Raw genomic sequence first — 13,935 nt, forward strand, 5'->3', positions numbered from 1 at the left:
AGTGGATGTTTTGAACATCAGGGTTGGAAAATTGGGGCAAGGACCAGAAAAGGGCTGGCTCTGTGAAATAGGCAGCCACCCAAGGCTTGCTTGTGAGAACCTTCCTGGGCTGTGCAGCCACACTCCCTCCCTCCATGTTCAAAAGATAGATCAGTGCCCAGGGCAAGAATTTGGGGACCAAACTTGACACTGATGTAAGCAAGCGCAGCCCTGTGCTATCTAAGGAAAACCTCTGAATTACTCACAGGCCCTCCTCTCCTGCAGAGACCAAGCCTGCTCAAGCTGAGTGGGTGACAGAACCCTGCCTTGGGCCGTGTGTCCCTTGCACTTTGTCCTGCCAAAACTGAGCAGGCCCTGACCACAGCAGGGGGGATCTAATGCCCTGCTTGCCCTCCCATGAAGCTTTAATTGACAGCTCTGTGCCGCAGCCCATATCGCACTATGGAGATAATGGAGTTTGCTTCAGCGCCAGAACCAGGCTCACTGCAGCAGCACAGAGCTTGGCCTGGGTTTCCCATGCCCATGATCCTGTCCTCAGTCTCCTCTGCTAGCCCTTCATTTCTCTGCTGGCCAGCCCTGCACTTAGCTGTTAGAAAACAGTGTGGTTACAAGCCACAGTTTATCCTCACACTCTTGCTGCAGCTGGCACAGGCTGAGCTGACCGCAAGGACAATATAACCAATCTGCCAGTGCAAGAGAAAAACAAGACTGGTGGCATCTCCTTTCCACTTGGCCAAGTTCAGGATGTGAGAGGCAAGATAGGGAGGGAGAGAAGCCCCTGACATTCACCTACATGACAAAGGACCCACCATAACACTGTGTTCCCCATTAATCATACACGAACATTTCCAGCTTCAGCTGGAATTAACTGAGATACCTCCCTTACCATGCATACATGTGTGCCCATGCTGGCATTACAAACTAAAATTGCCTGAAAGAACAAGTTTGTTCTCTACAGTCACAAGAGATCAGATACATTGTAATGCAGCTGGGAAGGGCAGGCCAAAGAGCTTATTACTTTTAAGTTTCAGAGCTGAATACAAGGCCCTATCAACTCTGGAAGTTTCTATCTGGCTTGGGAAAGTCAAATCCCTTTTCCAGTCTTACCTCTCCCTGCATCTGCAAAGACTCAGGAAATTGCCTGCTCCAGTTTTGCAGCACAGCTGCTCTTTTGACTGTCAGGCTCTTGAGTGCTGAGAGACTGCAGGACTGGTGACCTATGAACTTCAAACCTCTGCGGTATTCCCAGCAGACTATAAGCTCAATATCCATACACTAACTCTCTCACCCCTCTTCGATAGGCTGGAAATGCTGTGCTACCACCCCTTCCCTTGAAATTTAGCCTGCCTCCCCATTTCAGGATCAAACTGCCTCAGGAGGCCAAATCCTGCCACTCACATGTGGTCCGAGTGCCCCGGGATGTGGGGAGAAGCAGTCACACCCCATGGGCACACAGCCACCCCAGCACTTGCAGATCACAGCCAGGAGTCATCAGTGGTGTGATGAAAAGTCAGTCCAATAGAGGACACTTTGTGCCAGTTTTACAGTGTTCAGGTTTAGTGGAAGGACAGATCCAGGGGCAAGGAAGGGTCTCACTAGTCTCAGGAAGCCTCTCTGCTTCCCTGTAGACCTCCTTGTCATACTTTGTGTTCTTCATCCATTATACATCTACAGAGAAAAATCAAAGGGGGGGGAAAAATAGGAGCTTACACTTTTCCAGACTCCTGTAGCATCTCCAGCCACTGAGCCTGCTCAAACTCCGATTCAGCTGCTAGAACAATGTTACCCTGGGGAGGGGGAACAAAACAAAACAAAAACAGATGAGAGAGGCTGGTGCCTGTATATGCCTCTGTGCATGCAGGATGCAAACTGGACACAGCTATCAGAGCTGGGGCAGGAGGAAAGCCTGCCACAGACTTCCACCTCTGCGGGAGGCATCACGTGGGAGCAAATATGACTTAGCCCTACCATACATTATTGCTTGGAAGGAGATTCACAGAGAAGGTGGCCATGGCAGGAATAAAATGATAGGGAGGGAATGAGTCAGGGCCTGGAAAGAGTTGAGGAGGGCTCCCAAACATCTCTCTACTGGTCTGCAAATATCATAAGTTCTGCTGTCAGAAAGTGCTAGTTTCCATGTTGGTAGTCAAAGCAGGACCAGTAACAAAGCCTTGAGGGAACTTGGGATACTAAACTGCCCTTTCTCAGGATGGTCTGCCCAGAGAGGTTTGGCATATATTGGTGGGGTGGGAAGAAACTGCCAATCCAGCCCTGCTCACCTTATATGGTGCAATAAATGCCCCCCCCCCTTTTGGGGGGGGGAGAAGAAAAGAGTCTACCTACATGGAAGTCTTCATGAGAGATCTTTATGGCATAAGGCATGCTGGGCTCTTCTTTGGGTTCCACGATGCAGCCTCCCAGAGGTATGACACCCTAGGGAGGGACCAGAACACTTCAGTCAGTCAGCAAAACTTACCAAGTATAACTAGTAACATCTGATCAGGAACCGAACTTTCACCCTTATACAGTTCTGGGCCCCCACCCTGACATGGAAATCCCAGGAAGGCTGGGAATTGTACACAGTTCCTGAAAAGCGGAGGCACTCCTGCCATCAGGAGACCTTGCTGCAGTATCTGAGAGGGGATAAAGATGGCTCTCCTCCATTCAGCTTGGAGGGAAGGCTGCTAGCTGGGACATGGAAATAAGAGCTCTTTCATCACGAAGGAGGTGATGTCCCTATGGGTGCTGACATGGCATCAACCATGCAGATTTACATGTGTTAACATGGGAGAGGTGGTGCACCCTTACAGCCACCAGCAAGTCAAAGCCCCACATGCACAGTGTTGATGGAGGGACAGCCGGCTGCCCCTAACCAGGCTGGATGAAATCAAAGCCTTTGGAAGCACACGTGCTTCATCAGCCTCTAGAGACTGCAGGCTACAGAGGATAAAAGCAGACTCAGAGCAAAGCTGTCCTGGGAGAGCTCAGAGGCAGAGCTACAGAGGCTGCTTCTCAGTGCCGAGCACACACGGATTAGCAGGCAGTGGCTGCACTTGCTTATGAACATGAGTACAGGTTAGGAACAACTAGCAATTGTCAAAGCAGTAGGCATTGCCGCTGGCTTTGCCACCAGCTACTCTCATAGCCACAACGTTAGCCAGTTAGGAAATCAGGCAAGCCAGGGGATGAGCCTACTGTCAGGTAAAAAGTAGGTAATAGAGCCATGTGCCTGATGAGGCAGTAAGGAGCCTGAAAGAGGTACTGGCCTGATCCCCACTCTTTTGAGGCTTCCCTGGATCTGCAAGGAGAGTGATACTTACCTTTTCTTCACTTGCTAGGCCTGTGAAAAAACAGTTAGAAACAGAATAACCCTCCCCTCTCCCCTGCAGACACTGCTCACCTTGGGGTGGATATTGAAGTATTTATTGCTTTCAAAACTCTTTTTCTCACTCTCAGCATAGTAGAGCAGGAAACTTTCCTTAATGATGAAGAACCTTTAAGAGGGAAAAAAGAAATAAAATCCTACTAGAACAAAAATCTTGGTTCATCACAGCACAAGAAAATCTCCACCTAACTAAAGCTGCTTTCTGAGCAGAAGGGTTTATTATTCCCATCTACAACTAAGGAGAGGTGCCTCACTTATGTTCAAAGTCAAGTGCTAAGTGCTTAACACTAACTACTAAGTTCAAGTGCTTTGTGCTTCTGGTTTACCACAGCATGCATGCACCTGTGTTGAAGACAAACCATAGTACCATTTACTCACAGGGGAATTGCAGTGATCTGTGTTCAAGACAGGATCACAGGCAAAGTGTTTTGGCATCTTGACCTGTCGGTGCTCAGTCTGGACTGTTTTGGATTCAACCTATTGGGAGAGAGCTGCTCCCTTTCTTAAGGATCTCTCTCATATGGGCTAAAAGCAACTAAAAATATTTTTGCAATCCACTCTCTGCCACTCTTTCCTCTCACCCCTTGCCAGCATACAGCCAAAAAGCAAGTGTTCCCTCTGTACACTGAATCATACAACAGGGAGGGTCACAGGATAGCATCTCCAAGCGACTCTCGAGGCAAAAGATTTGGCATGATAGCACTCAGGAGCAGAAATAAATTTCAGAGATAATTTTAAGCTGAGCTCCTGGCAAGGTTTCCTCTCATTGACCTCTGGAAATATAAAGGAAATTGAATTTTTTCTGATATGCGTCACATTAACAATGTGTCTTGTTCTGCTCAGTTAACCTTAGATATACTCTGATGAACACTGTATAGTAGCCACAAAATATCATAACTGCTGTAAACCAAACCTCTAATTTACTGGAGCATGTCCTCAAAATTGTGAATAAAGGAGCACATTTTGCATGTCCATAAAACCCCTGGGAGAGTCCCTTTTCTCTCAGAAAATTAAGGTTGTATTTACCCTGCAGGCAGTGGAACAGGGGAGAGAGATCTGACTTAGCTGAAATTAGGTCTAAATATCAGCAGCACTAAAAAATGCTGAAGAGTAGCTGAAAAGATGAGGACTAGTTTAGTGGGGAGGTTTCAAAAGAGTGAATGACAAAATAGTTTGCACTGTTCTGTACATCTTCTCTGACATAAGAGATTTTGGGGGAAAAAACGGAGAGGCAATACACTGAAAATTTATAAAGCATGCCTTTTTGCAGTGCTGTGTATTCTGGAGAGGATACGGCATTTCAGTGAATAATGAGAACTTCACCAGGCAGCCCTGCTGCTTCAGGGCAGAAAGCATCCACTGAGAGGGATCAGGACAAAACTTCTCTAGGCAGCACTTTCCATTTGCACAGCCTGGGGTTTCCTGCACCCTCCTCTGAAGCCTCCAATGTTGCCACTGTCAGAGATGGGATATGGGCCTAGAGGCCTGATCCAGGGGGGCAATTCCAACACCTCCCAAACCCCATCCCCACCCAAATCCTCTTCCAAAGCAGACACCCATCAGATGGAGCTGAGCACTGCCTCCAGCTGTGATGAGCACAGCAATTCAGTAGCAATTTAGTTCATAAAGCAAAGGAAAGAGTTTGAAGATGGAAGAGAATTATCAGGTACAGACTGACTCAGGAGGAAAGCTTTGGCACTCCCATTAGCCCCTATCTCTCATGCTTCTGCTGTGGCACTGGCAACATAGATGAAATTGCCCCATGCCCTGGGAACCTGTGCCATGCCAGCATCGCAGGGGGACTGAAAGACATAGGACTGGGAGAGAGCGAAAGCTTCTCCCAAATGCCTGTAGCAAGCTCGGGCTCTGGACCTGCTGTGCACTCACTATAAAATCTCTAAGTGACAGCCATTGAACATCTGCATTTTCACATCCAGAAATCTTCAGGATATAAAAAAGCCAGCAGCAATTCATATGGCTAAAGTTTTTTCTCTTCTTTGCCCCCTCATCTATACCTGTCCCTGTTGACTGCAGAGATGGGGAGGAGAAACCAGTTTGCTGTCTCAGCAGGACACTTTTCTCTTGCTTGATACTCCAAGAACATCATGGTTGACTGCCTACCTCACCGCTTGTTTCTGACCAGTCTTGCAAAATTTCTCTGGACAGAACAGCATGGCTCAGTGCAAAAAGAACACTGCTTAGCGCTGAGCTTATTTAGTTAATAGAGGGCCCAAAGTGCAGCCTGCTCAGCAAGTTATCTGAGCAGGAACACTTACTACCCACCTTTCACCTACGGGACCCATCTCCCCCCCAGCCCCGACTTGTGTCCCAGTGCACCTCCCAGAGGAGCCGCAGCAACTGTTCCCTCAGCTGGTAAAGCAACGCATGGCCTCTCTTGCAGCAGCTGTCCGTGCTCCTTCGTGCCTTCACCAATGTAGTGGTGTGCTGATCTCCTCCCTCAGCAGGGATGACCAGCCAAGGAGCTGTGCCCAGCAGATGTACCCACACACGTCGGGGGAGACGGGAGGGCTGCACAAAGCCTGCAGTGGTGGAGATGCACTGGAAGGCAAAAACGCAGCTTCATGCAGTGAAGCCAGACTGAGGCCAAGGGGCAAGCTGGAATGAATTGGCCAGCTTCCTCGATGTCATCCATTTGGTCCAGAAATATCACCGAGACACAGCAAAGGAGGAGTCCCCTCTTCCAGTGTACTATTTCTAGAGTCATTTTTATATCCTTCCATTGACATTACACTCAATTAGAACTGAAGTTAAAAGTCTTAACTGGCCTGAATATGCTGGCACGGCCTGTGACCACAAGCACAGGACGCAGGGCGACTACTCTTTCCATATTACTGTGAAAAGTGCCTAACATGCACAGGCAGTTGGACTGTCCCTGTGGCACAATATGCTTTCCCTGCAATGGGAACCACCATCCCAAACCTCTTACCAGCATCACAGGCCGGGACCAGAACAGTTTCCTCATGAGAGTGGGCAGGGAAGGCAAGGAGCATCCCAGAGAAGGTGAAGGGCTGGACTGTTCCCACAACTTTAAGACACTGTCCAATGTGTTGAGTGGGCTTTGTTTGCCAAGTCTGTGGTACGCGCTTCTGAAAGAGGGGATCCATGTAGGTTCCACCCCATGTGAGACAAAAATTGGTATTTTCCAGTACATTTGCATTAATGGAAAATGCTGCCACATCTCCTGAGCAGCCTCAGAGCTGGCCCCATGGGAGTCACTCAGTCTCCATAAACTGGAGCCACCTGACACCCTGTTCAGGACATCAGAAAGATCTCCAGAGAGCAGACAGGGCTTGTTCCCAATCCCTCCTGTCCACTCTGTTTCTGTGAACGGTGCCTTCTTGTTTACTTCTCCTCCCACCTCTTGTCATTAACTCAACAGTAAAGTCTTCACATGAGGGTTTGTGCCTTCACTATGTTTCTAGCACCTAGTTCAACAAGGACTTGACTTCTTACTGGAAACTCATGCTTCATCTGCCCAATAAGCAGAAAAAACATCTTCAAACAACAGATCCTCTTTGGCCCATGGACTGTGCTGGGACCAGTGGGTCAGACAGTGAACCAGATACTCAGCACAAATGAGAAACTGAAGAATATGAAAAACAACACAAACTGCAGAAAGTCTATTGATTGCTTTCAACAGTCCTTTCAGTCAGAACAACCTCAGAAACATTTGCAAGACAAGTAAATATACTGATCTTTGACTATGTATGATTGTTAATCTAAATGACCTGCTTTAAATCCAGGCTCTACAGTTTACTTACTTTCTGGCTGGTCAGTGTTCCTGAAAATCCTCATGCTTGAGATTATGCTCCAGTGAAAAAGTAAAACAAAAACGAGAACAAAGCATAGTACTGATCTCTGAGAATTGCTGTGCCTCTGGCAGATTAATGAAATTATGTATCTCTGACCTCACAGACATAAGAATCTGTGGGGATTTGGAATGAAAATATACAAAATAGAGTTAAAATAATAAATAATGGAAAAAAACCTGCAATCAAATAATGAAGGAAAAACACTGAAAATCTGGTTAGCTGTTGGGCATGTCCTTGTATTTACACTCATACCATATTCCCTCATCTGTCCTTACCTAGGGTGCTACACTTAAGCAATAAGATTACCACTTTATAACTTCAACTTTTGGGACAAAGTCTTCCTATAATGATGCAAGAACAATTGAAGCAGCACAACATGTAGAGGGATGAAGGGGTGGAGGAGAAGAAACTGCAAGACTCAGGAGCAAGCTGGTGAAGAGCCTGGAGCAGTGCCCAGGTCAGCAGGAGCAGGAAAGGCTAAGAGGGCCAAGGGGGAACAGGGAGAGAGGCCCAAGGAAGGTTTGGGACTGAAATGCTGGAAACAAGGAGCACATGTCAGAATTAGGCATAGGCATGCCAGGGAAAGAAGAGGGAGTGCTGGAAATAGTGAAATAAGCAACTCAGGAAGAAAAGGGAGAAAAAACAGAGCAGCACTTAAAAAAGCAGGAGAGCACTAGCAAGGTGAGAAAGGTGAGACGACACTGGCACAGCTACGCACACTTTGAGCAAGCAGCACAAGGGATACAAGAACCGTTCATGCATGGTCCACCCCTTTGGGCTATCCATCCCCTGTCATTAGATCCCATGCTGCATGCATCCAACAAGCCTGTTTCTTAAATCCACACCACAGCTCAGAGACTGAGGGGCTGATGCTTACACCCACACCACCCATATTTTCATTGCCTATTTTCCTCATTTTATGGCCCTGTCACTGGAGTCACCACAAACAGGCCAGCTTTACTGCTGGAGAACAACAAGCCTGAAATGAATTCAGGGAAGCAAACGCCTGTCATGTCACACAACCAGCACTGGGGTTACACCGACACCAGAGCTGTCACATAACCCAAAACCCAGCTGAGGGAGAACTCCAGCCTGGAGCTGCTGGGACTGACCCAGCCACACAGCCATCCCACCCTGTGTCTGGCCACACAAGGAACCACTCTCTGCTCTCTTTGGGCTTCCCAGAGCCTCTTCTTCCCCATTTCATTTCTCTAGAGAGCTCATCCATCCTGATTCACGTCTCTACCACATGAAGATTGTAGTACTTTGTAGCATCAGGTAGGCTGGTCCCTCATGCTATAGTTGTTCTTAAGAAACCACTAAAACCATATTGGAATTAAACAGAATAAAGGAGGAACAGTAACAGAGTGACTTGGATATTATGCCAGAGATGTGATCTGCCAGAATTAGACACAGCAGCTCCATATCGGGCAAGTGGAGACACCTGCTCTCTGGGGATAAAATGCTTTTTTTCCATCACAGATGGCTGATGGGATTAATTAGCTAATCTTTGTAAAACTTTTTGAAGCAACAATGGCCCATGTTAAGTGTTTACATTGTAAAACTGCAGCATTGTCACAGGTCCTTCTGTCTAACAGTGGTTTTCTGGGCACCAGTCCAGGAGCACTCAGAGCAAATCCCAGTTGTTAGATCAGCCCAGTTCTCTCACCCTAGGGACAGCTCAGGAAAACTATGGGAAAAATGAGCTTTAATCAGCAGGTCTGCTCAGAGACTGCAGTACCTGTCATTCACTCTTCCTCTGATGCCAATTTCAGACTTTCCTGTCCATCTTCTGTCCTGGCGCCTCGCAGCTGGAGAAGCTCCCAGCATGGGCTGGGACCAGGAAGAGGTGGATGCTTCCTGGCCACAACAAACCAAATGGGAAGCTTACAAGGAAAGGAGAGAAGCAACACAGTCAGTTTGACTCAGATCCCCATTTCCTCAGCAGTTTCTATGGCCCACATGCTGCACGCACACACTGTGCTCTTCGGCAGGAACCATGCGACATGTTTTCTCTCCTTTTTAGAGCAGAGGACAGCCCTAAACAATTATCCCTTCTACCTGTCCTATGACAGATTCAGTGACTGTTGGTAGCCATTCTGCTGGAAAGCAAGGTTATGTGCACACTTAACAATGATAGAGTTAAGAGAGAAATTTTACCTTGTCCTGGACCAGACCTGGCTCTATCGCGTTTCTTCCCCTCAGCAGCAACCTGGCACCTCTGATGGATTTACTCTGAGGTATAAGCATGTTTTGTGTTTTGTTCTCTACTCTTTTCTTTTTCATTCCTCACATTCACCTTGCTTTTCTGACTACAGCTGACCACTGAGCAGATGTCCCCATGTGACTTTCCCTCACAGCCCCAAGTCTCGCACCTGAGTGGTAATGGTCAGCCCAGAGCATGACATTGCTATGTGAGGCTGGAATTACTCAGGACATAGAGGTGTATGTCACTTCCTACCTGCAAAGCTACAGTGCTGCCCTGTTAATGCCACACTCAGTGCAGCTACATACCTTGTGCATTTCATTCCTGGCTTCATGCCAGTCAGATGCCATTGCTGTTGGAAGAAAGAGGCTAAACTGTTTGCTGTATTGGGAGGAAGAGTGGGGTGTAGCTTTGGGGTGAGGGCGGGATCATAATCAGGGACAGAGAATACAGCTTTCCAAAGCTGCTCCAGCAGTAACCCAAGCTTAGACTGCACCAGTCAAAAGCACCAGCAAGCTTGAAAGATGGTTGCTTCTCTCTTGAAGGGATATTACTTTACATGGGGGGGGGGGGGAATTACATTAACCAATGAAGAGAACTTCTTCTCTTGGAGAGATAAGGTGCTGCTAATGGCATTTCAAAATAATGCTCCAAAAGGCAGCATGTTCAGATATCAGCCCTGAGAAATGCAACCACCTTGGTCCAGTGCCAGAAATATCCACCGCACTCTTGGTCAGTATCTGAGGCAGCCCACAAAAGCTTAGGTGGCAGGACAGATCATTTTATGGGCAAGGGAAAGGAGCGAAAGCACTCCAAATGCAACTGCTTCATGTCAAGTCTTGTGGTCCTCACAGGTGCCATCGCAACCTGGTCTGACTAAAACAAGGCTCTGCTGCCCTTCCCTGCTCTTAGCATACCCTCTGCTGCTGCCAAATCACAAAGCCTGCCAACAAAGCATTGGACCTGTGCCTGGACTTTTTTTTTTTTTTTTTTTTTACACCTGATTTGTTATCCAATCAGCCTCCATCCTTCCCTTAACAGCTTGTTTTTCTTCTCAGTGTCTCCAGCTGCACTGTAACTACAGCCAATTAAATAGGACCAAGCCAGTAAGGATGATGCATCTCTAACAGCCACGCAAACTTGTCCACAACTGGTGGCCTGATGTGATCAATCCTCCTGTTATGTGCTCTTGTATCTCCCTAAGCTTGGACTTTCCTCAGGGCACGGAGTATTTCTATTTTCTATTTCTAAGTTCTTCCCCATTTAAGATGCTACCCCTAAATATTAAACATACAAAAAGTAGTAAACCAAGATTTCAGGACAAAACCTACATTGCTTGAGAGATCAGATCCTCACCTGTATCTAGCAGTTGTGAATTTTTTTCCTTAATTTAACTGGAGTGGGAAACCTTTCTTCCCCTTTTCATAAAATAATGCATTTGACCAGCTGTGTCATGTTGGGCACGGGAGTGGGGGGCAGGGAAAGGATGGATTGCTCCTTATCCCCCCCATAATGACTGATTTATAGTAATATGCAAGATTTTTGATGTTACGGCAAATTCTTTCTGCCTCCCTCCTCCCCACCACCCCCTCAAAAAAAATCACTGGTTTCAGAGGGAACTGATGAGTTTCAGTGAATATTCAAGAGCTTCCTCTTTAGGCAGCAGTCAGAGGCACAAGGGCTGAACACCCACTATGTGTCCCAAGACATGACGTGTCAGAAAAGCAGCACCCTGCAGTTGGCACCAATGCGCACATACACAGTCACAGTCCAGCAAGGCCTAGAGGCCACCGTGTCTACCAGCCTGTTGGCTTTCAAGAGCCCAGAGGGCCCAGAGCCCAAAGCTGAGGTTGCGGAACAGCCTATATATATATTAGTGACATCCCCAGGTAGCTTGAGGCCTTCTCTGGCCTCTCATGACAGTATGTCTGGAGGGTGCCATCACTCGTGCACGCTGCCAGTCCTGTGCTCATGCCTCCATTCGCTTTACTGACAGGATGAACCCATTTTTTCCTTGGCACCAGCTGTCCCTCCCCTCTTTGTTCCTCCCATTTCCCAGTCTTTTCAATCCAGAAACCCCTTCCTTCCCAGCCCTACAAATTCCCTGCATCTATCTCCCACTTAGCAAATGCTGGCCTTTCCCCATTCCCCTGGACCCTCCTTTGCTTTGGTTGCAGCTAATGTTCCAGCTCATCTCTGCCCCACAGCCACCTCCCCCACCTCTTTCCACCTGCATCACTAAAATATTTAAAACTTGCTGAAGATGGGGGTGACTTCCAGGAATAGAACAGCACTAAATAAATAATGACATAGAAAGAACAGAGCTGGGCCATTTGTCTGTAAGAAACTTTGATTAGGAAGAAGAGTGCCTTTTAAGAACGCAATTTGCCAGGGCGGACACCTTCCCCTCTGTTATTCTGTCCACTTCTTTTCAGTAATACAGTCGTACTAGTTTCCAGACATAATTCATTTAAATATCAGTGCTTCCGAGCTGAGTAGGGAACATCAGCACAAATTCTCTCCCTGGGGGTAAAAGGCCACCATTTGCAGGAAAAAAGGAACAGTACAGAATACAACCTGCAAACAGGTCAAAGATGGCAACAAACAAAACCACTTCCCAAGCAGCATCTAACTATTTTTCAGGCTATGCCATCTTCACCTATTTAGATGAAAAGCACTGTGGTTACTACACAGACCTGAGCTGGGAAAGCTGGATTCAGAACTGAGTTTGATTCCTCATGGCTACACTGCAGACTGCAGCATAAAGGTACCCACAAAAGGTAGGTACCAGCAGCAACAGCACATTGTTCATGGGCAGGTTGTTTTATTTTTCTGAAAAACCTTGAGACACACTTTGCTACAAAGGCTACACCACTTTCCAGGTCCAGAGGTAGCTCAGGCTTCCTGTATTGCGTTATTTTAATTACTCATTTGTGCCTTTTCCCAGTGGAAAGGTGGGAAAAAGAAACAACAATGCTTTGCTTTTTTGGTGCACTTTTTCATCTGCAGATATCGAACTACCAACAAAGGTGGGTAAGTACCACTTTTATAGGCAAGGATAATGAATCCTCGGTCACAAAATCTCTCTCTGACAGTGCGCAGAGTGAAAATGCAAGTCTCTTGGCTATTAGTTCTGTAACTGAATCATGTGTCAATGATGTCTGTCAGCAGCGACACTTCTCTGCCTCCCAAGGATGCCAGAAGACTTAATCCCATCATGTACCCCAACTGAGCAATGAGAAAGAACTGTAACACGTTTCCAAGAAAGCACCCATGTCCCATCATTTGGCAACCACTGGAAAGCTGTTCTGTGAGATTCAGTGAACCTCATACAGAAATTACACCAACTTAAAACCTCAAAGTGGCCCATTACTTTAGTCTTATAGAACATACTTCCACCCTTGATAATATGGTAGCAAATGCTTTCAACCCCCAAACTTCCTGGCTGCAGTTATACAACACATTGGCAGTTTACAACTTCCTGGCACCAGATGGGAGCAAATTCAGAACCACCTTCACCCCAGGGAAGAGACTCTGCCTTTGCTGTTCACAGTTTGCCCCAATGCCACACAGCAAGGCAGAACTGAAGCTGGTCCACAAACTGCTGCAGACCATACATATGCACACATACACACACATGCACACACTCTCCCACATGCACAGAGTCAGTTCAGCCTAACCATTTCACAGTTAAAAAACTCAGAGAACTTTAACAAGCATTAACAAAGTCAAGCAGTTTGGGAGCATAATATAAGAGCTGATGCTCCTCCTTCCATGAAAGGATTGCAGGGTGATTATCCAGGGGAGGCAACTAGTCTTGGTTCCCACCCTGCAGTGGGCACAGCGCAGGGACCGGGCAGATACAGAAGAAAGCACACTGGGGTGCAATGTGTGTAAAACAGACGCAGACCAGCAGAGAAGCTATGCCCGCAGTTTCAGCCCATGTCTCTGCCTGCCTAGTCACACTTGAAGAGAGTCTGAATGCTTAGCTAACCCACCCCAGCACCCCTGGGCTTTGTATTTTCCCTGAGCATCCCTTATCAACTGCGACTTACCTCCTGGACCATTTGGCTGACTGCCTCCCAAAGGGTCTCTTCCAGAGCACTCCATACAGCTGCACTTTGGTGCTGATGTCCAGAGCATCTGAATCTGCCTGTTCCATGGACGGAGAAGGGGATACAGAGTTGGATTTTGAAGCGAACATTGTAGCCAGATTTGGTCCTAACTCTCCCCCTCTGCTTGGCAGCTCAGGGAATCCGATTAAATGCAATGAACCAGAAGGACGTAATGAGCCACTCTGAGCAGCAGACAGAGAGACTCAGCTATGGTTTCAATCAATAACTTGACTGTTCAGCATTCAGTCAATAATTCTCTCCCTGATGCACAGACGAGAGTTTCCTCATTGCGTATTACTTCCTGATGCATTAAAGACAGAACACATCCCAGCCCAAGAAAAAGAGGACTGATGAGAGCCAGAGATCAGGAATACAGAAAGACAGAGAGCGCTCACT

General features: G+C 47.2%; 1 protein-coding gene across 1 annotated transcript in view; it reads right to left on the reverse strand.

The window, feature by feature from the left end:
- Positions 1 to 13,646, reverse strand: part of PLEKHD1 (pleckstrin homology and coiled-coil domain containing D1) — a 30,655-nt gene extending 17,009 nt beyond the window's left edge. The window contains exons 1-4 of the mRNA XM_013959318.2: positions 13,480 to 13,646; positions 3,401 to 3,494; positions 2,344 to 2,433; positions 1,711 to 1,787 (exon numbers count right to left, since the gene is read on the reverse strand). Coding sequence (XP_013814772.1) covers positions 1,711 to 1,787; positions 2,344 to 2,433; positions 3,401 to 3,494; positions 13,480 to 13,628 — 410 coding nt within the window. The 5' untranslated portion in view covers positions 13,629 to 13,646. The remainder of the gene's footprint in view (positions 1 to 1,710; positions 1,788 to 2,343; positions 2,434 to 3,400; positions 3,495 to 13,479) is intronic.
- Positions 13,647 to 13,935: the final 289 nt, after the last annotated feature.

The sequence above is a fragment of the Apteryx mantelli genome, chromosome 4 (genome assembly GCF_036417845.1).
Source record: "Apteryx mantelli isolate bAptMan1 chromosome 4, bAptMan1.hap1, whole genome shotgun sequence".
Lineage (NCBI taxonomy): Eukaryota > Metazoa > Chordata > Aves > Apterygiformes > Apterygidae > Apteryx > Apteryx mantelli.